This window comes from Myxocyprinus asiaticus, chromosome 26, assembly GCF_019703515.2.
Source record: "Myxocyprinus asiaticus isolate MX2 ecotype Aquarium Trade chromosome 26, UBuf_Myxa_2, whole genome shotgun sequence".
NCBI lineage: Eukaryota > Metazoa > Chordata > Actinopteri > Cypriniformes > Catostomidae > Myxocyprinus > Myxocyprinus asiaticus.
In genome coordinates, this window is record NC_059369.1 from 25,804,284 (window position 1) to 25,830,450 (window position 26,167).

A 26,167-nucleotide genomic window follows, 5' to 3' on the forward strand; every position below is an offset into this window, starting at 1 on the left:
GTCAAATAGGCCTATACAGCCTGATCACAAATACAAAAAATAACAGATGTTGAGAATGAACATGAGTGCGGTAGGTAGCTTTCAGTAATAATTATCTACCACAAGCAAAGATTCATTGTGGAAATAAAAAGACTTGTGGCCTGAAAAATGACAAACTTTTCTGTTCACATAGGGGAAAACAAACAAGGTGGGTTATATTATTTCTTTCTCCTCTTTTAGATTAGTAACCTGTAGGCCACGCAAAATTTTGAAAATTAATTTAGTCTAATAATGCACAAACATGACATAGATTTCTATAATTGTATCCAACTGTATCTGCTGATTTGGATTAAAACATCCCATAAATACTTACCAATATACAGTAAATTGTTCAAACTTTTTGTGAATCTTAACTAAAGAAGTTTACAGACGTTTAAAGTAAATTTATTAAAAGTAAAATAGTAATTTAAAGAAAGTTGTAAAGAAAATGCATGATAAATGTAAAGAAAAAAAGTGTTAAGAATATGCAATCATTTATTTATTTTCGTTTTGTAAGCTGTATATTTATTTAATTCAGGGAATAATGCTTTCATACTGCTGAAGTGTTACACTTTTCTCCAAGTATTTTCTGCTTATTTATTTGTTAAAACTTTTTATATAAAATGAAAAGAAGAAAAAACTTTGAAAGAGCTTGAGTAGAGTGATAACTGGGCACAAATGTAGGTGTCTCTCCAAGTGAATTGGGATGCAAGAGAGGAGCAGAATATCTCATCTGGCCGTCGTAATAGCAGTCACACTATATGGCTGTGATGCAAAATTTCTGACACAGCCAGAACTTCCTCGGAGGCTAAAGATCTTCACAAAGGCTATTAATCGGCTGTCGGTGAACATGTCACACTGAACGTTGTAAGATTGCCGATTTTACCCTACGATGACAGAAATCTTTTAGGATTCCTGAAATTTGTCTCAGATGGCAGAATCGTGGCCAAAATCGCACAGTGTGTACCGGGCTTTACACATTGTGTTGGTAAAAGACCCATGATTGTTTTAGAATATTTCAGATGGTTGTGTAAAGGAACTTGCTAACAGTATGCGGCAGCAGATGGTAGAAAGACCTCTTTGTAATCCGCTGGCGTTCACATGAAACCAGAGACCCACAATAAACAGTATATAATATACTGGTGTGAGGTCAGTCAGATGCAGTCTTGATGGATTGGTCTGTTCTTTCTCACATGATGACATCATTCTTACACACGCTTTTCAGAATTTGTTGTTGATGTTCTGCAGACTGATGTATAGATGTTTACAATACATTGTGTTCCTCTCGCTGAACGTTTTTGGGCCATTGCAGAAATTGCTAACATTTAGCATGCTGTTTTTTTAATGTTTTCTGTTTGCTCTATATTCAGTAAACCAAATTAAGTAAACCAGATGTTAACATACAATTGACACCCCACCAAAGTTTTTGGATTTGTTCCCCAAAATGGTAATTTAATTGTCTTTGATAGCAGTGAATGGCTGCACTCAGTTGTAATGACTTTAGCCATTCCCCTCTTAAAGAGCTCAAGTCACACTACATTTGTTAAACTGAATTGCTTTCCTCATCCTGGGACGCAGATAGACAGCTTTGATGCAACTGTACACCAACACAACCAAAGGCTCATCAATTTTAATATTTATGTTTTATTTTTGTCAGTGTGCGTGATGATTACCAGAGTCTTATTATAACTTTCCCAGAGGGTTGGGAACACTTAACGTTGCGTGCTATGAAATGCTATGACTGCTGCTGGGAAATGGCATGTCGTCAAATCGACTGATGGCTGTTGGGGATTGGTCGATTAGAGCGCAATCCCATGATGCTTTCTGCCTGTATGTGTGTCTCAGCAGGAAATGGCTTTGTTAATCCGAGGGGCTCACCGGGGCTTCTGGGTACACCCAGCGGGAATGGACTGGGTAAAGTCATGCCTGCCAAGTCACCACCACCACCGGGGGGCAACATGGGTATCGGCAGCCGCAAACCAGACTTGAGAGTTGTCATTCCCCCATCCAGCAAGGGCATGATGCCACCCCTGGTGAGTTTGAAAGACTACACCTTCATACACACATCCTTAGAAGACACATACACTCAAACACATCCTCATAAAACTGTCTCTAAATCATATTGATTATTCATTTGCCCCAAATCTACTAACACAGGTGAAATAATGGTCATTAGTTGTTTGGCAGTATATGAAGTGAAATTTGATGCCGATACCAAAGCAATATTCAATAGCAACTAATGTGCAATTGAACACACTCTTTATTAACAGAACAGTTTTTCAAGAAATAAGGTCTATTAGGCTGCGTTTATTCTGCAAAGCCTAAAGGCCAACACGTACTCTTCGTAAGTATGTGAACGTTGATTTTTCTTGTGACAGTCTCTTTTGTGCGTTCCAAAATGTGACAGCAATTCATAACACATCCCAAGTACTTGTTAATTTTTACCTTAACAATGTTGCCGCAAGGGGTGTTATAGTGAAATTTAGTGTGAACTGTCCACTTCTATGGGTAGTTTTCGCTCACATCTGCGTACACGTATTTGCATAATGTATGTTTCTGGCCTAATACACAGATTTTATACAAATCTGATTCTGCTTGCATTCACTTACATTCACATATCAATGGTGTTTACATAAATCCCTTGCCAAGATGGGCATTTTGGCCAAAATGTTGACATCCCTATTAGAGAAATTGATAACTGACAGTGAAATTAAGCTGAAAACAGTCAGTTACACAACAAGCAAAATAGTGAAGTGAAATATCTCAGAGATCTAGGTACCCTCACTCCCTCTATTATTCATATTGAAATTAGTGGGCCTCTCAAATGATTATAATTAAGGTGCAGAGGGCTCTGGCCACATTCAGCACCTCAGGCTACACCCAGCTGTCAGCCTCATAAATCACTAAAATATAAAACAGGTAGCAGAAAAAGGAATATTATTATTATATTTAAAAATAGTCAATAATTTGTTCATTTTAACTGTAGAGTCTGTTCACCTTCCACACTAGGGCCGTGTACAGTGCACAGACTGTCTTACTTTTTTGGTAAATAATGTTGGAGTTACACAGGTAATAATAATATTATACTGAGTATCAGAGTATGGAATACCATGCCAGCATCTGAAAGTGGTACACTTTCTTACCCATCATAAATCAAAACCAATTCCACATGACAAACTAGTGGCATCACCAGTAAGCCCCGAGGATTATTCTTTTGTGTATATTTGCATATAGCGAGTGTCCTTTTGTGTGTGTGCGTGTGTGAATGAACTGCCTCAGACAGACAGACTGAGGCAGAGCCTGTGAGTGTGCATGCAGACAGGCTGTCATTAGAACATAATGGTATTAAATTAATCACATCGCAGTGTGACAGAGTGGGGATGAAGGCTTAATCAGAAGCCCAGAATGTGAGCCAGATAATATCTTGTCGCCCTTGTCGTGTCTCCCCACTGTTATTGATTGAGTGCCGGTTTAAGGCAGCACTGGCCCAGCACCACTGAGAAGAGAACTTGCTGTCTTCAATATTGTACAACGCTGCACAGTCAGCTAGATATGAATGAAGCATATACTGTATGCTTATGATAAGAGACTATTAAGACCCTTAAAATCCAAATGATCAAATTTCTCTGACATCCAAATGATCTCATTTCTCTGAAATTGAAAGAAAACTGAGAACAGCTGGTTCTCTATGGAATTAGATTTGTGCCAAAAGTATTGCACATAACTTTTAGATATAGAACAAACATATAAACTGAGAGGGAATAAAGAGGAAAAAAAAAACTTTAAAAACTTTACACTTCTTCTAACAAAAAGTATCAATTTTTTTCTTTTTTTTTTTTTTTTACTTACAAATTTTTTGTTTGAAACACTGATAAAAAACTCATGTGGTGGCGCTTAGAGGCAAAAGTTAACATTGGTGAGTGCATTTTGGAGTGAGAGCTCAATGTCCTGGAAATAGGTAGTATATGTCCCTCAATTTAAATTTCTGTTTGATATTTGAAAAACGACCTAAATTTCACAACAACAACAAAAAAGTAACGTTATGCATAAATCTAATCCTAAAGTTCCTTGTTAAATTTTCAACCTCTCATAAAGTCTAGTGTTTACAATCCCCTTTTTTGTAAATAACCAATTAAAGCAGAAGGACTGTGCCAATGAAAGCAAAATGATTGATGGAGCTATTGGACACACAAGCTCATGATGAGTCTCTGTGGTTAAAGTTAAGCACTTCTTTGCTGTGAGGTCAAGCTCAATGATATAGAAATCTCAATATTATTCTCCTCTACTGTCAGTTTGTTTAACATTTTGCACTGGAAGTAGTTTAACATTTACCTAATTGCTGTGTGTCAGACAGAGCACATGGCCATGAGAAATGAAAATGGTGAGCGCATTTAGTGGCTGTGAATTTGACTTTTCATTTGAATTTGACTCTCTGAATTTGAATTTTCAATTTTGTTTCAAGTAACCTAAGGCAGCGTTTGGTTCACGCTTCAGTCTCTGAATTTGAATAAGTTAGTTTAAAGGCACGTTCTGGTGAGAATGGTGGATTGACCGCACTGAACTTTAGTTGTGCCACCTGGCTGTCTACTGACAGTGACATCATCATGTTTTTTTTTGTTTTTTGTTTTTTCTGTTGGAAGCAGTCAGAGGAGGAAGAGATGGAGTTGGTGAGTTTTAATAAATGCCTTTGAAAGGCAATGGCTGATAAGCTTTAAGTCTGGTTTTAAAATCACACTGCTTTTGACTAGCAGATGCGCACTAAGCTTACAGAGATGATTCTGAAGCAAGCCACCTCTTGAGCTGAAAATCGACTAAACCCAAGATGAACTAGATGAACTCATGAGTGTTGTGTGGAAGTCTGGTCTGACTTGAGTGTGACTCACACTGCATGTTCTAAACCTTTTTTTGGAGAAGTTCTAAAGAGCCACAGTGTGTTTCTACATGTGTGTTTGTAATAAAGAAAGAATAGTGTGGGTGTCTTTGATGAAGAAAAAGACAATGACAGAATCTCCAGAATCTCTCAGTAATTATGTAATACTTCCATGAGATCTCACTGATAAATCTGGTTTTAGGTTCTGGACTGTATACTAAGTGAAGTAACATAAATGTTTAGAACAATCAAAGCAGCATGTTCAGAAACAAAATCCACAGAAAACATCTAGTTTTGTCAGCATATTTGAGTATCTCTAAAATTCTTATCCTCTTTTTTTTTTTTTTTTTTTTTGGCCCATACAGGGATTATTTTGCTTATGGTGATGTCATTGAGCTACAGTTGAGTCCAGAATGATATCATTAGTTGAGGAGAATGGCCATTTACAGTGAGAGAGAATGTTGGAAAGTTTCTATTAGCAGAAAGAATCTAAAGAGATCTGAAGGAATTTAACAACGTTGAATCGAAGGGGGTAGCTCAGCAAGTAAAGACGCAGACTACCACACCTGGAGTCACGAGTTTGAATCCAGGGCATGCTGAGTGACTCCAGTCAGGCTTCCTTAGCAACCAATTGGCCCGGTGGCTAGGGTGGGTAGAGTCACGTTGGGTTAACCTCCTCGTGGTCGCTATAACATGTGGTTCTCGCTCTCGGTGTGGTGCATGGTGAGTTGTTTGTGGATGCTGCGGAGAATAACGTGAAGCCTCCACATGCGCTAGGTCTCCACGGTAATGCGCTCAACAAGCCACGTGATAAGATGCACGGATTGACGGCCTCAGACGCGGAGGCAACTAAGATCCGTCCTCTGCCACCTGGATTGAGGCGAGTCACTACGCCACCATGAGGAATTAGAGCGCATTGGGAATTGGGCATTCCAAATTGCGGAGAAAACAAACAAACAAACAAACAAACAAAAAAACAATGTTGAATCAAATCCAGGGATAAACTAGTACTTGAGAATGACCCACTGGTCTTCAATATAAGTATGAAGTTTATTTATTTAGATGTGTTTATTTATTACTATTTATTTATTTTTTATTTTAATGTATTTTTTTTTTTTTTTTAAAAGTACTTCAAATAGAGCAAATGTATTTCAAATGTTTTTGAATAATGAAAGTTTTATTTTATTTAATGGTTTAATTAATGCTCTTTAGTATAAACAGGGTTACACCCAACCTGATATTTGAGAGATTTGTAAATAATGTCCCTCTTGAACATAAGTGCTTTGAATTGAATTTTTTTATTTATTTTTTTTATGAATTAGCCTTTCTGAGAGTGTGTGCAAACGTGTGTGTATGTGTACTGCATGTACACCAGGCTTGACGTGACTATGTATTTGAACTGCATGCTGGTTGCTACAATGTTAAGAGATTTACCTAAATTAGTAAAGTTTTAATACAGTAGACAATGCTTAATCAGACTGTTTTATGGGAGTTTTATAGGTTAGGTTAGGTTTTACTTGTCTGTGTTTTGCTTGTCAACAGGTCAACAGGGTGTATTCCTTAACCGAAGATAACAGTGACATTATATGGACAATATTTCACTTACTGTATATGCCACTTATTTAGAAGGCATTCTGAAGTGTGCCAGTTTTAATTGTCGAAGAGCTTCAAAAAATTAAAGCTGTTACTCTCACGGCAACCTGCAAAGCAATGAGAATGAATCTAGAATGAATCTGCAGCACCCCTTATTGGTACTAAAATGGTATTACTGCACAATTTCTACCAAATCAGACTATTCTAATTGTAATGTTTCACGTGGTAGTGTGTATATGTGTGTTTGTGGTGGGATTTCTCTTTTATTAACTTGGAATTCGATCCTCTGTACAGAACCCCCATAGGATAAGCAGTTCCCAATCCACCCAGCCTCTGGCCACACCGGTGGTCTCTGTCACCACCCCCAGTCTGCCACCACAAAGCCTGGTCTACTCCGGCATGCCCACTGCCTACAATTCTGGTAAGTATAAAACAGACACTCATTAAGTAATTCATTTCATTATCATGTCATTCATTCATTTTTAGATTTCATTTTTTTACATGAGTGTCAAATTAGGAGGAAGATCTGACAGTTCATGGCACAATCCAGTTTACCAGACACTTAGACTCATATCAGATGTACTTTTTGACTCATAAACTCTTGTTGTTGTGTTGTTTTGCTCCAGAATACTCACTGAGCAGTGCTGAGCTCTCTTCTCTGCAAGGCTTTTGCTCTCCAGGCCTCTCCATTGGCTCAGTGTCGGCATGGCAACAGCATCAGCTGGGCCAGGCAGCTCTCAACTCGCTGGTGTGAGTAACAAAGATGTGTGCAGGCACACAAGCATGCATGTAAACACAGGTCTGCAGAACATTCAGGGTCATCTAAGCATTCTTAGTTGTCATACCGTTTCATTCTTTTATTTTGTAGTATGTGGTGAAAGATGCCTGAAACTCACAAAACCTGTCATGAACCTGCCCGGGTCATATTTCACCCCAAAAGTCAAAAGAAAGAAATTCAATTTTGGTTAAAGAAAATGAAACCTATTTTTGAACATTTTGATTATTTTTAATGATAGGTCATTTAAATTATAGTTTTTATTTAGTATTTATATGTATATCATGGTAGTACAAAAAAGTCGATTTGTTACAGTAATGAGAATCAACATCAAGAATATTCAGAATTACAAATGGGAGGGATTAATTGTTATGAGAATTATGCAAATGCAATGACAAAAATCTTATTGGCATAAATATGCTTTATTTCCTTTATCCAAAATGTATTTTATTTCATTTTATTTTTGGGGTGAAATGCAACCGAGACATTTTGTGAGATTCACCCAGCTGGATAGCTAGATTGATTTGATCTGGCAAAAGCAAGTTATAGAGCTCTGTATGTTCTTATAACTGTAACATGTTTGTATAAAAGCAGAGAACATATTGATTCTAAAAAAATAAAAAGATACTAAAAGGTTCTTTTTCCTGAGTCAGTCACCATTCCAGGGTTCGTACAAGGTGCTTGAAGTGCTTGAAGTACTTGAATTTGGCTTTTTGAAATTTAAGTCTTGTTTAAAAGTTCTTGAATTATAGAAAATCTTAAAATACTTTGCTTAAATTTTAATTTAATAAATTAAATGTATTTATTTATTTTCGGAAAAACACGACAACAGACCACTAGACCACTGCTAAAGCAGGCAGCGTATAGACGGCGCTGTCACGTGGCACCTGTTACTTTTGGCAGCGCTGTTCAGAATGGGCCAATCACAATTAAGTGTTACTGGAGGATTTAAATATATATATATATATATATATATATATATATATATATATATATATATATATATATTATAGATACTGCTGTTGCGGATTTAACAAGTATGAAACCTTGCAACTATCAGTTTTAATTACAATTTACTCTCCAGAGTGAAAAAATGATATGAGATGTAAAACGTTTTGAATGATTTGAATGCAGATCAATGGAGAATTCAGTTTTGTGAGTTGTCTAGTGCCCCCTTCTGTAAAGCAAGCTTTGGTTATTTGGGTCAATATCAAAATATGTTGACAAACATGTCCCTTGACTTTTTTAGTCATGAAAAAGCTTTCAAATAGTGAATATATATATATATATATATATATATATATATATATATATATATATATATATATATATATATATTTTTTATTTTTATATAACCTAACCTTTAATGATATGAAATGGCTTGACTCTGTTTTGCAAATGTTTAGAAAATATATTTAAAATTGTTAATTGCCTGAAAAAAAAACCTTGTTCCCTTTTTCTGGTACACCACTTATATGACATGTAAAGTTATTTGTGTATTTATTTTGTACTTATTTTTAATAAAAGCATTAGTGCAAGGCCAAACAAGTGTGCAAAAAAGCAAAACAAAATTATTATTAATAATTTTAATAATTTAAAAAGTTTGTTTGTCCCTTGATTTCAAAAAGTTGTAGAAAATAATTTTTAAGGTTTAAGTTCAGAGGCTGCTTAAATATGCATATAGTGATTTTTCCCAGCATGTTAAAAAGTTATTCACATTTTAACTAATATTTTCACACAAAAATATTTGCCGTTGTACCCCATTGAACCCTCAAAATGTGGTGTTGTAACCCATTTAACCCTCGTTAGTGTTAACTTAGTGCTAACTTGCTTCGTTCGTGAAACAAAATTAAATAATAAAAGAAAGAACAACAGCCAAGTTGTCCTTTATGAATAAAAATTAATGTCAACATGTTTACCCTCAGCATTTATAGGCAAAAACTGAACTAAATGGAAAATTTCAATATTTTGTAAGTTGGAAAGTCAGCATTTTTGAGAATGACCATTTGCAATTTTGGTCAGTTCCTCACATAAATCTGTTGTGTGACTTTAGAAAACATGGAACGCAGCACGAGTCATATGGACTACTGTTTACAGACCCAGTTATTCACTTTTGTTGGAAAGCGAAGTGTGTTTTAAGAGAGCACACAACAATTGCACATCAATTTCATCATGAATGAACCAAGAATTGTTACTGTGAGAATATGTAGTTAAAGATGCTCATTGTTGTACTCGTAATAAGTGGTGTTTTATAAAAATAAATTAACTGAATGGTTAAAATAGTTTTAATGACATCTCGAGCATAGTCCTTGAAAACAAATAAAAATGTGCTTGAAAAGTCCTTGAAAGTCCTTGAATTTAACTTTGAAGCATCTGTACAAACCCTGCTATTCACTTTCATTGTGTAGGGAAAAAAGATGCAATGAAAGTGAATTGTGATGCTTGTCTCTATGTTAGCATCACAACACAATCCGTGCATCTTATCGCTGCTGAGGTAGCGCTTTGGAATATTAGTGATCCATAAACACTTGTTCTTGTTAGTACTAATAGGGGCCGTTCACCCCAAATGCACCCTTGTGCTAAAATAAAAAAAAAAATTTAGGCACATCACCACGAATAGAGCATAACCAAAGTCTTTCTAGCAAGTCAGTCCACTGTCGGTCATCTTTGGAACGCTCCCGGGAGGCTATTTCCAGTCATGCCAATTCAGCTCCTATCTACTTGAATGGAGAAAGACCAAAATCTCAAAAATGGTTGGTCAAGATTACAATCAAAGTGCATATTTTAAATCAGCAGTAAAATCTGATAAAACTGGTATCATAAATTGTGCTTCTTTATCTCATATTACGCTAAAAATGTAATTTTCCCGGCTTGCATAGCTAATGCACATGCGTGTTCTCAAATTGACTGACAGGCAATGTCTGTATCTAAAAGATGATTGGCTTTTTTACCTGTAAGGTGGGACTTCCTTTCTACATCCGCTGGGCGCAAGCTCCTTGGTTGGGTGTTCCAATTTCTCCCATTTATTTTAACAAAAGTGGCCTGTCTCTGCTAAATAGTCTCTGGCATAACACAGGTGTCTCTAGACATGTTTTTAACAGTTGAAGTTCTTTTTAACTTAAGCCGATTAAGTAAAAACTAGCCGATTTTTTGAATGATTTTCAGGTGTGAGCTTCATTATCATAATCACCGGCCAGTAGGTGAGAGACAGAGCGCACATTAGCATCTCTAAGTGGGAGGATGGTATCCACTTGACCATCGGAACTCCCTGCTGAGTTAAAGGTGGAGTAAGCGATTCCTGAGAAAGACTGTTGATATTTGAGCTCAACAGCCAAATAAACACACTCCTCCCTTCAGTGCTCCTTCAGAAGCTCCACCCCCCAAATTCATGCACGGCACCTGCAATAGTGTTGTGTGTATCGGTCCAGTCCACTTTGTTTATTTTCCCATTTACAGAGTCAGGGCTGTGTACAAACACCGGATTTTTTTCAGCACACACACAGAACGGACAGCTAACGGACCGTGCAGAGATAAGTTTATTGGATTAAAATGACTTACTCCACCTTTAGTGGTTCCTGCAATGGAAAAGCACATCAAAACTGTTAGAAAAAATCGTTCTGTTGCCGAGGCCGACTCTTGTGTTCTCGTCAAGTGAAGAATGAGCTTCTTCTTTTACTGAAGAACTGACAGGACGTCAAGCTGATCTGAACGTTTTCATCGCACTCAGCTGCATATCATCACAAACACTGATTGTAATCCATAGTGATTATGTCACAAGCATTTGTTCTGCCTTTTTTCCTACACTAAAATTACATCAGAAAGCAGAGCCATAACAGTCTGTTTTTATTGAATGTATTTTCTTCACTCACTGAAAGCTGCACATGGACATACGCATTCTACGGCAAGCCTCGAGGGGATAAACACACAATCACGCACTTTTACAATAGGTTACTCCATGAATCGCTCACCTACTTTTAACACCATCACTTCTCTCTTGTAGATAGCGGCAGAACAGACACAGGTAGGACAGCGTCAGCAACTTTATGACAGAAATATACGTGGCTTCACTCTTTCAGTGTGTTTGTGTGTGTGCGTTTGTGTGTGTGCGAGATAGAGAGATTTCCATGACCACAGGTACTTTTCAGTGCAGAAATAATGCAAAAGCAACTAATGACAGATAAAAATAACCACAACGGAATTTTTACAACTCATACTCATTCGTGTGTCATATAATGTTTATTTGCAGTGCAACCTCTGACTGGAACACGCATTCTGTACCATGGCGTGAAGTTTTGCATAACCGTGACATAAACAATACCCAAGTATTTGTGCCTCGTGACACATTTTTACAGGTGTATCATTTTAACTGGTATATTGATGTATGAGCCAAATCTTCTAAATGAAGAAAGTGCAACATTGTAACTATTTTAGCCCGTTTCAGAACAACTCAAGCAAACTGCAGGTCTGAAAATGCCCTAAATCACTCTTTTACAATTGTTTATGCTCACGTGGTACTCCTATTGCTATTTTGGCGATCTCCACGTGACAGAGAATAAGACAGAGTTGCGGTGAGTTTGTATGTTTGTCACCCCTCCACCATTTTGCCCCAGCTGAAGAGAGCGAGATCTCAGCAAAACAGTCCGCTTGTGTGACACCCTTGGCCAAAATCGAATTGTTTTGAGTCTGCTAGCGTGGTGCCAGCTTTAGCAGCACATTGTCTAAAATCAGGGCACTCCTGCATGAGACACTAAAAACACAGCGAGATGTGGTGCAATGGTCAAAGATTTCAATTTAGTGCATGGTTACATAGGAAAACAGCTGAAAAACAGCCATATACTGTATTCATTTTTTACTTATAAATTAAATAACTGTATTTGGTGGAGCAGTGGTTAATGTCTCTCTTCCCTCTTCCTTTATCAGAAGTGGCGGTCACTTACCTCAGGGCTCGAATCTCTCTATCAACACCAACCAGAATGTCCACATTAAATCCGAGCCCATCTCTCCTCCACGCGAGCGCTTAACCCCATCTGGCTTCCCGCCCCAGCAGCAGCAGCCTTCCTCCGGCCGCCCAGATATGGGCCGCTCGCCTGTCGACAGCCTCAGCTCCTCCTGCTCCTCCTATGATGGCAGCGACCGAGAGGATCACCGGCCCGATTTCCACTCCCCCCTCGGCCTTGGTCGTCCCCCCACCACTGGGGCTGAAGAGAGAGAGAGCCCCACGGTCAAGCGCATGCGCATGGACACCTGGGTGACATAAAGCTCTTTGGAGCCCGACCGCCAGTCAGTCACTCGCAGGGCTGGGCAGGGGAAAAAGAGAGAGGAGAGACAGCAGGGAGGGTCATTATTGTTATTCTGTTGTTATTATTTAACATCAATTCACTTTTTTTGTAAGTAGGTGGATGTTGACAGAAATTTAAGATGTCCAGACATATTGAAATTAAGCAACTGAGTGGAGGGAGAGAAAAGTAATCTCAAGTCAAGCAGTCAGACTCAATGGTGTACACAAAACAGGTGTTATCAGGTACTTGATGCAAATTGCATTGTGTGAGAGTCCAGTGTTTTAAAGACGACAAGACTTTTGTAGATTAATGTAGTCACTGGTGCAGTTTGACAGTTGTAGCTGTTTCCTCTGTTCAATTTGCAAGTTTCAAACAATCAAAGAAAGATTAGGGGCGGCTTTCTGCTTGAAGGCTCCTGCCTACTGGGTTCATGTATTAACAATCTGTATCTGCACTCGCTCTTATGAAGTATGTCACTTATTAATTTATTTATGCTAATTGACCATAGACCGTAGGTTTGGAGCAGTTTTTATGAGGTAGGGCTTGTATCTACAGTAAATGAGAACACATTCCACCTCAGTTAAGACATTAAGTTAAAAAAAATGTCTCTAAATTTAATGTGTTCTTTTTAATCAAAGAATTGGAAGTTATTGGTGACAAATCAGAGTTTTTATTTAATGGGACTTGAAAAGGTAGCCCAGTCAATTTAGAGACGATAGCTGGTCATTGTATATTCATGCAGCTCCAACAACTCAATGGTAACGTAAGCCAAAGCCTCTCTGTCAATTTTCAGCATTTCTCTCTCGATGTTGGTTTGATATTAGTTCTGTCATAGTGTGCGTTGTTACAAACATTGGAAAACTATAAACATGCAAAGCAGATCTTGAAACAATATCTTAAGCCATGAACACTTGCTGTTCTGTTTGTAAATTAAAGATTTGAGCCAAACCTTTTCTTTTGTTATGTATATAGCAACTTTAATATATATCACTTTTGGTGTAAGTACTTATGTATTGTACCTTCACCAGATTCAAGAAAAAAAAAATATATTTTTGTGGATTACTGCCAAGTTTAAAAGGCGAGATCCTTATTAAGTAGAGTATTCACTGGTTAATATTTACTATTTTGTTAACTATACTGTACTTTCTTCAAATCTGACTTTTATTGGTAATAATCAAAGTGTTTTTTTTTTGTTTTTTTTTTCAAGAAGGTAGTTTTTTGGGTCGTTTTCCCTTTAATGGTGGTGAATGTCTGTCCATAAGAAATTGTAACAACAGAGCTGTATGATTCAAGCTCAAATGTCTTTTCTTTCTTGTTTTGTAAAATGATCGTCATGCTAAGAAAAGAAAAAAAGGTTGCTTCTCTTACAACTGTTTTGTGAGGGATTAGCCTGCAGCTGCTGAATACACTGCCTACTTTGAATCCCAGTTTAGATGCACTATTCATTCATTTCCAGTCAAAGACACATTTCTCTTTAGAGATATTGCCACAGATTGTGTAGAGTTAATTATGTCGAATCCCTATTACTAAATTAATTCTATTTGAATCCCTCTTCAAATGCACTCATGCACATGTTAATACAGATATTGTAAATATCATAACTTTAAGTAACCCTAATACATATATACATGCATACTACATATAGAACACCTCCCCTTACCACTTATTTTGTAAATTGACTCATCTACAGATTTCCTTATGTAAAGGAGAGACCTTTGGAGATATCAGTCGCAATTCTCTGTATTGCTGGACAGGGGAGGGCGCTATAGCTCTCTCTCTGCTGTTGCTTTTCTCTCTGTGTGTGCATCCCTCCATTGCTGGGCTGTTCATGTATGGCTGTTTGTGCAGCGCAAACGTCTGGTAGCAGCAGTGGCCTCCAGCTTGCATCACACCTAACCGCCCCTCAGGTGGCAAAGCTTCAGGGGATTCAGCAGCTAAATATGGAAATACTAGACAATGCAAACAAACTTGAACTTGATCTCTCTGCTGGATTGCACAAAAGTTTATATGTTCAAGTTTGCCATTGGAAAAAGGATGCTTTCCTCTTTAGATTTGTTATGTATTTGGTCGATGTGTACACCAGTCACTTTTAGATACCTCCTGGCCCTTTGAGCAACATAACAGCTGGTAATAAGCTGATATTAATCTATGCAGTCCCCAACCCACACATAGCCAGTAACACAAAGCATTCACATTGAGAGTTTCACTGATAAATTAAGTGAAAAAACATACATACATACTTTATCACGCAAATGTTGCCTAGTTCATGAGTAAAGTGCTCTTTATTGAGCAGGTGAGAAATTGACTGTTAACCCTTTGTCTTTAAATGCTTGCATATTAAGGATTTGTCCAAAGGCACTGACTAAATAGAGCCATGAAGACAATGCTTTAGGTATAGCTTTAGATTTAATCTCGGATGTGCAGGCTTTGTTGTCTCAGCTAAATTTTAAAACCTATAAGAAAGTTGTATGATGTCTGTTGAAAAGTGTTCATCATTTGAAGGTGATCACAATCAAAGCTTTTCAGGGTAGACAAAGCAATAATGCCAGCCCAGTGCTTTAATTGTGCTGTGGATGTAAGACATGCAGGATGTTCATACTGCAGTACACACACACACACACACACACACACAACAATAGTGCATGATTAGGAATCAGGGAATTTTTTGAGTTTCACTGCTACATGCACAATTAGAGCATTATTCCAAAGAGTTGCTGGTGTTCTAAATCAAATATGATATCATTCATCACATTTTGACCTCACTGAAATGAAATCACCCTCTCATCAGAAGTTGGATGAAGTGTAGCTTTGTCCATTGGCCTTTACAATGCACAGAAGAAATACATAGGAAATCTAAAGGGAGGGAGCTGTTCCTTTGATCCAGAGTGCTGTGTCTGAAATAACAAACTGTTGAATGTGAAAGGAAGGGATAAAAAGGTAACAACAATTATTTGTTGCGTACTTTCTTCACTTTGCTGCGCAATAGTACACTGCTTTGCTTTATGGCTTTTATAAACCAGAGTTATGTATTTGGTAATTGTTTGTAGTTACTAGTTCACTTCAAGAAGCTGTTTGCGGTTTGGATACTCGAACCGTTTGGCGGCACAAGCTGGACTTTGTTGCCATAAATGAAACGAGATATTTCAAAAAAGAAAAACATGAGATAGAAATTTAAGTTAATCTGCAGTATATTTCCCTTGAATGTGTTGTTTTATCTTGATTATACAATAAATATTCTAGTGAACTTTTTATTGAATGACTAAAATATTATGCTAGAGATTGTTGTACAAATTTGTATTCTGCATTCACTTAAGTAAAGATATTGGCTTTTATTGTGTAACATAGGTTCTCTCGCTTATTCTGTGCAAAGTGAAGTGAACAATTCTCTGAATTTGAGTAAACTTTGTCCTCATGTGAAGTCCCAAACATTAGAATCTGTCCACTTTATTAAAAACCTCAATGTACCCTGAAATACTCACTTTATGTGCCTTCATACTGCATCACTGAGAAACACCAGCATACACGAGACAGCATAGTTTAGATGTAGGTTATTTTTCACAGACCTTCTAGTTTGAACAGGGTATAATAGCATGTTATAAAAAAGGGTCCTATATATATATATATATATATATATATATATATATATATATATATATATATATATATATATATATATATATATAAACAGAACATGAGCTTACAGAGATTATAAATAATCATAATTATCTCATGTTTACCATATTTATTTTATAAAGTCACTTGTCACCGAGTAGGGAGTAACCAGAAAGAAGCTTCTGTAGGTTTGCAGGTTCATGCAATATGTAATGCTGCCGGCAGGTGGCACTGAATATGCATGTGAACGAAAGCCCTGATGGTTCAATTTTAGCAATACATTAGCAGTAAAAACAGTTCTGGTTGTATTGGTTAGGCTCTGGACAAATGATACCAACGTCTAATAAAATATTATATATATATATTGCAACATTTTATTGCAGTCTAATAAAAAAGCATTTGCTGATGACAGGTAACCTAGACAGTATTTTAACAATTAATTAGTCTATGGCCCGTTGTGAAAAGGTGCCTCAGTTTGTTCTTGGGAGGGAGCAGATGTCCTAATCCTAACCATACGAAGTTTGAGTAGCTTGCCAGGAACAACGGATAGCATCTTTCTGCCATCGCGGAAATTATGCCTTGAAAGGAAACTCCAACTGAAAAGTTAGAACAAAGAAAGTCAAACTACTCAGGAAGGTAAGTATAAAATAGCAGCATTCAGTTATAAAACTTAATACCGAGACAAATCCCAAAATATAGCCATAATATTTACATATAGACATTTAAGCAAAACTAAACTCATGCATCAAATTAATCACAAAAACTATTGCAGAGATGTGAACAGGTAAATGAGGGACCCTCCTTCATGACCAAAATGGTTTAGTCAAATTTCCTGTTGGAATGGTATAAATGTTTATTTATTTATTTATTTATTTATTATTATTATTATTATTATTAATGCTTTATTATAATAGTGTGCATAACAGAAGAATGGAAGGAAAAAAGAAATAAGCAAAGAAAGAGAAAAACAAAAACACATATATAACTATGTACAAAGGGGAACCACTACTTCCACATTTTTATCAATTATATCCGGGAATGCTGCACTCAGTCACGCTGTTTTGGACTCCAATAGCTAAACAGGTATAAAAAGAGAAGTGTGCACCCTTCAGTACTAGTTCTTAATAAACGCTGTTTAAATCTGCCTCGTCCTTTTTGATTATTTGAAACTGTTTCAAGTTACATATATTGACATAACTTTAAAGCTAAAATTAACAGAAGAAAACAGAAGCAGAGACAGTCTTTAACATTAAAAGGTCCGTCACGCACAGTGAAACTCTTGAAATTGTTTAACTGATGATACTCATTCTCACCCCGCCCAACAAAGACAAACCGGTCCAAGCAGAAAGATCTCGACAGGAATGACTAATGTTGCTTACAGGTGGAAGTAAAACGTTCACTGCAGTTGTCAGTCATCATGTCGTCTACAAGAAAAAACGTCCAGTAATTTGTTCGGAAAGAGGTAAGTCCACACTCTTGTCGTTGAATTCTTTGCTAGGTTGAGCTAAAGTTTCTGTCAAAATATCATATTATAGAATTTCTTAATTGTAAATGGGCTGTGTAACATTAGTGTACCAAGCACACACACACACACACACCCCTTGGGTGTTCATGTTTTATGAGGACTCTCCATAGATGGTAATCCATAATGGTTTTTATACTGTACAAACTTTATATTCCATCCCCTAACCCTCACAGAAAACTTTCTGCATTTTTACATTTTCAAAAAACATTATTTAGTATGATTTATTAAGCAGTTTTCCTCATGGGGACTGACTGATTGTCCCCACAACGTCAAACATTTCAGGTTTTACTATCCTTGTGGGGACATTTGGTCCACAAGGTAGGGAATACCTGGGAATCTCTCTCTCTCTCTCTCTCTCTCTCTCTCTCTCTCTCTCTCTCTCTCTCTCTCTCTCTCTCTCTTTTCAATTCAATTCAGCTTTATTGGCATGACAGTTGGAAAATAGTATTGCCAAGCATTTTAACTGTTTTAAATAAGATAATAATACAATAATAAATACAACAATTAGTAGTAATGGGAAAAAAATTTAAACATTTAAATTTAAGAATGATTAAATAGAATAAAGTTTTAGGCACTTGTGAAAAATGTTGCATAGTGAGGATGTCTTCAAAAATAATGACATAAATAGTTTTCATTTATCACTTAATGTCATACAAAGTCCAGTAAACATAAAAAAGCTAAATCAATATTCGGTGTGACCACCATTGCATTTAAAACGGCACCAGTTCTCCTAGGTACACCTGGATACAGTTTTTCTTGGTTGTTGGCAGATAGGATGTTCCAAGCTTCTTGGAGAATTTGCCACAGTTCTTCTATCTATTTAAGCTGTCTCAATTGCTTCTGTCTCTTTATTTAATCTCAGACTGACACGATGTTCAGTGGGGGGCTTTGTGGGGGCCATGACATCTGTTGCAGGGCTCCCTGTTCTTCTATTATAATCGTTTCTATTTGCAAAATAATGTTTGGGAGTCTAACATTTATATTTCCTATTGACACACTAAAGCTGAAGATATAAATAACCATCTCAGGACAAATGCTTTTGTGAAACATCTTATGTGCCTAAGACTTTTGCACTGTACTGTGTGTGTGTGTATATATATATATATGCCACACACATATATGCTATGTATATAGGTCGCAGTGTCTGCATATTCTCTGCCCTCTCGGTGTCCAGGCTTTCTTATGTCTTCCTCTCTCTATTCCTAGATCATGATCACTTAATCTGTATTTTGAGAGGATCTTTCTCTCTTTATATTGTTTAATTGATAAGCAGTTTGCCAATTTTGTGGTTCTATTTAGGGCCGAATAACACTGAAGTTTGTTTTGGAGGTTAAATTGAGTTCTTAATGTTTTATCATGAGCATCTTTTAGATTTTTCTCAATGTCTTTAATAATGATTTTAGAGTTGTACCTGGACTCAATCACAGGTTGAGTTTCATTAGCTAGTTTAAGAGCCAGTGTATTTAGAGGATGAGGCACTGGTGGGATCTCACTGGCGAGGAGGGCTTTATATTTTATACACTCGGGATCAGACTGATGGAGGTGTTGCCAGAATTGAACAGATCTCTTCTGTATTTCAGTGTTTAGGGGATATAAGCCTAATTCAGTCCTGCAGCCGGTATTGGAAGTGCCTCTATGTACCCCCAAAATATTCTTTGCAAATTCCAACTTTTTTTGTACTGCAGTTTTATCCCAATTTTGAAAATTTAAGACTGATCCCCAAATTTCACATCCATATAATAAAATTGCTTTAATGATTGAGGTGTATAATTTGATCCATATTTTAATTGGTAATTTCATATGGCCAAATCGTGATGTAACTGCATAAAATGCCCTCCGAGCCTTTTCACTCATGCATTTACAGCCAGACTGAAACCCCCAGATGCACTGATCTCAATGCCCAGATAACTGGCCCATTCCTGACAGTACTCCAGCAGGGACAAGCTCTGCTGTGGGAGACAGCAACACTAAATCATATGCATACAGCAGACATTTGACCTCAGTGTCATGCAGAGCAAGGCCAGGGATACAGGATTGCTCCAGATCTGCTGCAAAATCATGTATATAGATGTTAAATAGGGTTGGACTGCATCCCTGTCTCACTCCACATCCCTGCTGGAAGAATACTGTACTGTGATTTCTCATTTTGATTGCGCATTTACAGTTTGTGCACAGGGATTGTATAATATCAAATGTTTTTCTGCCAGTGCCAATTTGAAGAAGTTTTTAAAATAAACCATCATGCCAAATTGAATCGAATGCTTTTTTTAAAAAAATCTATAAAACGTGCAAATATTTTTCTTTGTTTGTCATTGATGTTTTTGTTAATTAGAGTATGAAGAGAATAAATGTGGTCAGATGTGCGCTGTTTTGGTAAAAAGCCAATTTGTTATTTATTTAGGATGTTGTGTTTTGAAATGAATATGACTATGCGGCTGTTTATTATACTGCAGAATAACTTCCCTAGGGCACTGCCCAGGCAAATGCCGTGATAATTATTGGGGTCAAATTTATCTCCTTTTTTAAATATGGGGTGTTCTGTCCTTCAGACCAGATCTCAGGGAAGATACCAGACCACAAAACCAGACTGAATATTTTGACTAAAGATTTGATTATGTTGGGGCTGCTGAGTTTAAGCATTTCGTTGCCAATGTTGTCTTGTCCACATGCTTTCTTTTATTTTAGATTTTTTATATGCTCTTTTATTTCTGACATTGTTATAAAGGTAAAGACACTAAATACACCTTTCTACTGACTCTGAAAAACACCAAAAGAAAGGTGCCCAAGGTCCCTGCTTATCTGCGTGAACGTGCCTTAGGCATGCTGCATGGAGGCATGAGGACTGCAGATGTGGCCAGGGCAATAAATTGCAATGTCCGTACTGTGAGACGCCTAAGACAGCGCTACAGGGAGACAGGAAGGACAGCTGATCATCCTCGCAGTGGCAGACCACGTGTAAAAACACCTGCACAGGATCGGTACATCCGTATATCACACCTGCGGGACAGGCACAGGATGTCAACAGCAACTGCCCGAGTTACACCAGGAACGCATAATCCCTCCATCAGTGCTCAGACTGTCCACAATAGGCTGAGAGAGGCTGGACTGAGGGCTTGTAGGCCTGTTGTAAGGCAGGTCCTTACCAGACATCACCGGCAACAACGTCGCCTATGGGCACAAACCCACCTTTGCTGGACCAGACAGGACTTGCAAAAAGTGCTCTTCACTGACGAGTCACGGTTTTGTCTCACCAGGGGTGATGGTCGGACTCGCGTTTATCGTCGAAGCAATGAGCATTACACCGAGGCCTGTACTCTGGATCGGATCGATTTGGAGGTGGAGGGTCATTGCAGGCAATCTCAATGCTGTGCGTTACAGGGAAGACATCCTCCTCCCTCATGTGGTACCCTTTCTGCAGGCTCATCCTGACAAGACCCTCCAGCATGACAATGCCACCAGCCATACTGCTCCTTCTGTGCATGATTTCCTGCAAGACAGGAATGTCAGTGTTCTGCCATGGCCAGCGAAGAGCCCGGATCTCAATCCCATTGAGCACATATGGGACCAGTTGGATCGTAGGGTGAGGGCTAGGGCCATTCCCCCCAGAAATGTCCGGGAACTTGCAAGTGCCTTGGTGGAAGAGTGGGCTAACATCTCACTGCAAGAACTGGCAAATCTGGTGCAGTCCATGAGGTGGAGATGCACTGCAGTACTTAATGCATCTGGTGGCCACACCAGATACTGACTGTCAGTTACTGACCCCCCCCCCTTTGTTCAGAGACACATTATTCCATTTCTGTTAGTCACATATCTGTGAAACTTGTTCAGTTTATGTCTTAGCTGTTGAATCTTTTTATGTTCATACAAATATTTACACGTTATGTTGAACAACTGCTGAAAATAAAAGCAGTTGAAAGTGAGAGGATGTTTTTTGTTTTTTTTTTGCTGAGTTTAGGTGTAAAGTGAGCAAGGCTTGATGGGATCTGTTGTCTGTTTGGTCTCCCTTTGTTTGATTTTGGAGCCGTTGTGTTATCAGGCTTTATGACTGTGTGTAGGCCTGCCTTTGTCTCCTATCTGAGCACATGAGACCCAGCAACTATTTGTATGGGAGAGGCATTAATATTCAAGTCTTTGTTGCCATCTCGAATGGGATCTTCATCAGACAGTGTCGGTGTTTTATTTGTTCAAAATCTTCTATGAAAACTTTTGAGAGCAGGACCATTATAGTGCCATTTTGATACAGTTTCAAAGTCAAAATTCTTGCTTCTTTTTTTTCTGCATCTTCAAATACCAAGATCTGTCTGCCTTTACAGATGCCTCTTTTCGTGGTAAAGGTGAAGTGTTGTCAGAAGGGGGTGTGTCATAAAGGACTTTTTTCAGTGTAAAAGAGCAGGTTGGTTAGGACACTGTGATCATGGCCAGCAAACAGTGTTTCAGGCTTTTCCTTCAACTGCTTCTGTCTGTGGAGCTGTCTGGAGTGTTCAGAGCTCTTCTGAGGGTAAACAAAGGGGCAGGGCCAAGCTGCTGCACTCGCCATAGTTGATTTTGGAATGTAAACAAACAACTGAATAAAATGCCTTTTTTTTAGTTTATTTTTGATAGTACACTCAGTGAGTGTACTGAATGTATAAAAAGGTATAAAAATGAATAAATAAGCCCAAATAGGAAAAAAAAGACCACTTTCACTGGCTTTGTTGCTTAAAAAATGTCCAGTTGTGTCCAAAATGACTCTCTATGCTGCTCCTTTCAAAGAGAAATATGATTCAGCACTGTCTGCTCCTGAAGCGAAGATCACTAACACTGATCTCTTTTCCTGTGAGTTTTTTCTTCTTAGTTGCTGTTGCTTGATGTTGTTTTCCAACATGAATATCCTCTTCTGCAGAGGTTATCCTGTGATTAGCTGATCTCAGACTTCACTCAGACTCAGTTGTGACAGGATAAAAAAAAAGAAAAAGAAAAAAAGAATAACAAATCTGTCGAATATCGACAAAAACTACTTCCTAGATGTTGTTTGGATGTGATCTATGCTAAATGTTCTCATTTTTATTGATATTTGTAGCAATTTATCTGGAGCTCATCTCAAGGATTACTGTTCAGTATCACCGGAACACACACTCTCTCTCTCTCTCTCTCTCTCTCTCTCTCTCTCTCTCTCTCATCAGTGCAATGCAATAAAATGCACCTGTCAGATTTCTCTCTCCGTGTTAATTCATAATAATATTTTATCAATATGATTTGTTATTTTTATTTTGAGTTGGAGTTCTTGCATTTGAAAATAAATTTGCAATGAAGAAAAAAAAAGTGATTGATAGGCAGTAATACACTACATTATCTCAAACTGAAACTACGATTCACTTGTATACGGGTTAGTATGAAAATATTTACTTTTGAATTATGAGGTAATTGGTAAACATGTTGTGTCATTAGATCTAACCACTAATCCTTTGAGCAGCCAAAAATTACAAAACCAGGAACCAGTCCAACACACCTCCTTGAAAAATGCACCTTGAGTCTGTAAACAGTAGCTTTTGTTGTAGTGGTGGTTTAATGGAGTTTGAATAGACATGATGCATTGAAATGTTTGCTATATTGCATGGCACAACAGAAGTCCACTGCTGCAGAGCAAGTGAAACTTATACTGACATACTGTATATGTAATTTCAGAACAAAAATACACATGGCTTTTTAAAAGCCAGTAATGTCTTGCTGTGGAATGGTATAGATTTTTATTCTGAAAGCAACAGTAGTCTGAATGGTCTTGTTTGGTAAGTTGCAAAGTATTTATATCTCAACTGCTCAAAACATATATGTTGTATTTGCTAGTTACATTGTGTTTGTGCTGAATTAGTAAATGTATTCAGCACACCAGAATAAATTCACTAGCGTTTTTGAGCAATATCACAGTTCCACCACAAAGACAAACACGTGGTCTAAAATGTGAAAATGTAACTAGCATTTTTCCTGCTTACTCTGCAGTCGATGTGTGCCGTTGTACTCAATGCATGCACTGTTACATATCAAAAGTGTAAACCCTTTGAAATGATCTGTGTTTTTGCTTGAATGGCTCCTAAATTGTAATACACATTTTGTCTAAATCATTACAATGCACACCTTTATTACATCAAACAAGCATCACACAAAAAAGACCTGTTTTGTGGCTTTTTTTTTTTTTCAAGATAAATTAGTCAAGAACAACAGAGATTCCATATGCTCAAAAAGAACTGCTGAATTTTATAGGACTAAAAGGGATTCTGTAAGATGGCTAAAGATGGTCTTAGATACAGCAATGCGACTTCTTTTGACCTTCAACAGATTTAAAACCTGACATTCTGTGGTCATTTTTCCTTATTTAAATTTGATGTCTGAAGAATTATACACAGTCTAGGTCTTTAGGCAGAAAATAAGTTTTAAAAACACAACTCATGTTCATGTGTATGTTTTTCTGACACTAATTAACACTGGTGTTAACACTTATGTTATCAGGCACAAGAGATATACACAGCCTTTAAAACAGTCATCCTAGTGTTTTGAGTCACTTTTTAAGATTTCTACACACTGATCTTGAAATGACACCCACTTTTCAGAAACAAATGTTATGTACACTTCTATAATGCCATATGTTGGACTAAGAGAGAAAAGCACAGTTATCAAAGAAAAAACAGTGGCTTCAGCAGAAGAGGTTTTGTAACTACGATGTAAAAATATGTGTCTGCATCGCAGTGCATTTATCTGACAATGAAAATTCTGTGCATTGATAACAGATGTTTAAAATCAATGAATGCATTTAATAATCAGTTAACCTTATGTAAAAATTAAGTAATACCAAAATAACTGAATCAAAACATTTCAGATGACATAAAATCATTCATAATATGTAATCATTTTCAGAGCACACATTTACACTGCTTCTCAGATTTAAGTAATTGGTCAAAAATGTCTCCTAACTGTTATGTAGGTCAGAAAGTTTTTGGAAATGTTCACTGTTTAACACAGTTTGTTTGCCTTTTGTTTGGCAGTTGTTTTAAATTCAGCTGAAGTTTAGCATCTTCTGCTATCACAATGGAACACAAGAAGAGAGTATGGCCCAAGCTGAAGATAGGGAAGATGGGTCTAGGGAAGAAGAAGAAGACTCCTTTAAAATACAGGAGGAGTATGTCGGTACCAGACCTCAGGTTCACTCCGCACAATATGCCAGCTTTGGAGGATGATTCCAGGACACCTGTTCAAGGCACCATTTTCTTTGGAAACCTGATAGTTCCTGATGATATAGATGGAATGTGTGCCTTTTCTGATCAGTTTACGGCCACTGACACACCATATTCATGCAGCCCAGCGCCATCAGAGAGATCAATGCCTGCAGACTTTCCAGTTTCAGTCGAGACTACAGTGGATAAAAACTCAGACCAGCCAAGAAACACCACATGGTACATAGAGGATTTAGATGCAGCTCCCACACCTACAAACTGGGCCTCTGTGCCAGCGGAGAGAACATCGCCTGCTCTAAGACCAAAAGATCCCAAACTGGTTGCAGCCTTTTGTAGAGCCAATGCAGGAAGACAAACACCTACTGCCCATGCCTCAGAGAGTGAAATCTCAGCACTGGCCTCCACAGAGTCAGTCAGCACTACTTCTGAGAAGCAGGTTTGGCATACTGACCAAGAGACATCTCCATCAGAAATGTTCATTATCGGGTCGGCTGAAGACATGGAAGATGTAAGTAATCACAAAGTTCTCTATTCATTCTGTAGTCAAAAATACCACATAGTTAAGCAGTTTTCTTTGAATATGGCATGGTGCCAAAGGTTTTAATTTAATAGCGTATCATTATCTGTTACATTGGACACACATGATGAAATAAAGGCAATGGTCTTACAGTTATTATATTCATCTCCAAGAAGTGGATTTGGGATTTGGGATAAAATGTTGACGCAGATAATGATGCCGATTAGGGTGATTTGGGCAAGGCTTTCTATTGTTTTTTTTTGTTTTGTTTGTTTTTTGTTGTTTTTTACCAATTTCATATGGCGGGAGACTTTGGGAAACCTGTTTAAAACAATCAGTATTTTTGCAATTCTGTTTGGTGCCTCTAAGGGCACAGAAATGACACACTTCACCTGTAATAATTCAAGAATACTCAACTCCATATTCAAAAGAAATCATAAAATATTCTATTATTAGGCATCAAAAATGCCTTCAGACCATCAATATTAATGCATGACTGATAAATGGTAAACATTACTTTGCCTCTGCTATACACAAAAGCAGTCCTACTATAGTGTGGACAGAGTGATGTAAAACTTTCTTATTCAAGGCATCTTAATCTCTCCCTTCAGGACATTCCTAATGAAACCAGTGACTTTGATACCCTTTCCCTTCCAGAAGAAGAACAGAATGTGAGTAAAGTATTATAAAAAAATAAAATAAATAAAATGTTGTCTTAATGTAGGGGGAAATGGGTTTGTCAGTTCTGTCTAAAGATTGATCAGTTTTTATGT

At 37.5% G+C, this 26,167-nt stretch overlaps 2 protein-coding genes across 10 annotated transcripts in view; both read left to right on the forward strand.

The window, feature by feature from the left end:
* LOC127417141 (myocyte-specific enhancer factor 2A-like) overlaps positions 1-16,007 on the forward strand; it is a 130,777-nt gene extending 114,770 nt beyond the window's left edge. For 4 of the 8 annotated variants that reach the window (XM_051656865.1, XM_051656858.1, XM_051656859.1 and 1 more), the window contains 5 exons: positions 1,864-2,051; positions 4,662-4,685; positions 6,776-6,902; positions 7,108-7,231; positions 12,177-16,007. In XM_051656865.1, coding sequence (XP_051512825.1) covers positions 1,864-2,051; positions 4,662-4,685; positions 6,776-6,902; positions 7,108-7,231; positions 12,177-12,513 — 800 coding nt within the window. In that variant the 3' untranslated portion in view covers positions 12,514-16,007. The remainder of the gene's footprint in view (positions 1-1,863; positions 2,052-4,661; positions 4,686-6,775; positions 6,903-7,107; positions 7,232-12,176) is intronic. The other 4 variants (XM_051656860.1, XM_051656862.1, XM_051656863.1 and 1 more) reach the window with 3 other exon arrangements.
* A 682-nt stretch (positions 16,008-16,689) lies between these two features.
* Positions 16,690-26,167, forward strand: part of LOC127417137 (multiple C2 and transmembrane domain-containing protein 2-like) — a 74,762-nt gene continuing 65,284 nt past the window's right edge. The window contains exons 1-3 of one of the 2 annotated variants that reach the window (XM_051656848.1): positions 16,690-16,783; positions 24,689-25,385; positions 26,006-26,065. In XM_051656848.1, the coding sequence (XP_051512808.1) occupies positions 24,732-25,385; positions 26,006-26,065 (714 nt within the window). In that variant the 5' untranslated portion in view covers positions 16,690-16,783; positions 24,689-24,731. Of the gene's footprint in view, positions 16,784-17,259; positions 17,610-24,688; positions 25,386-26,005; positions 26,066-26,167 lie in introns of those variants that run through there. The other variant, XM_051656846.1, reaches the window with a different exon arrangement.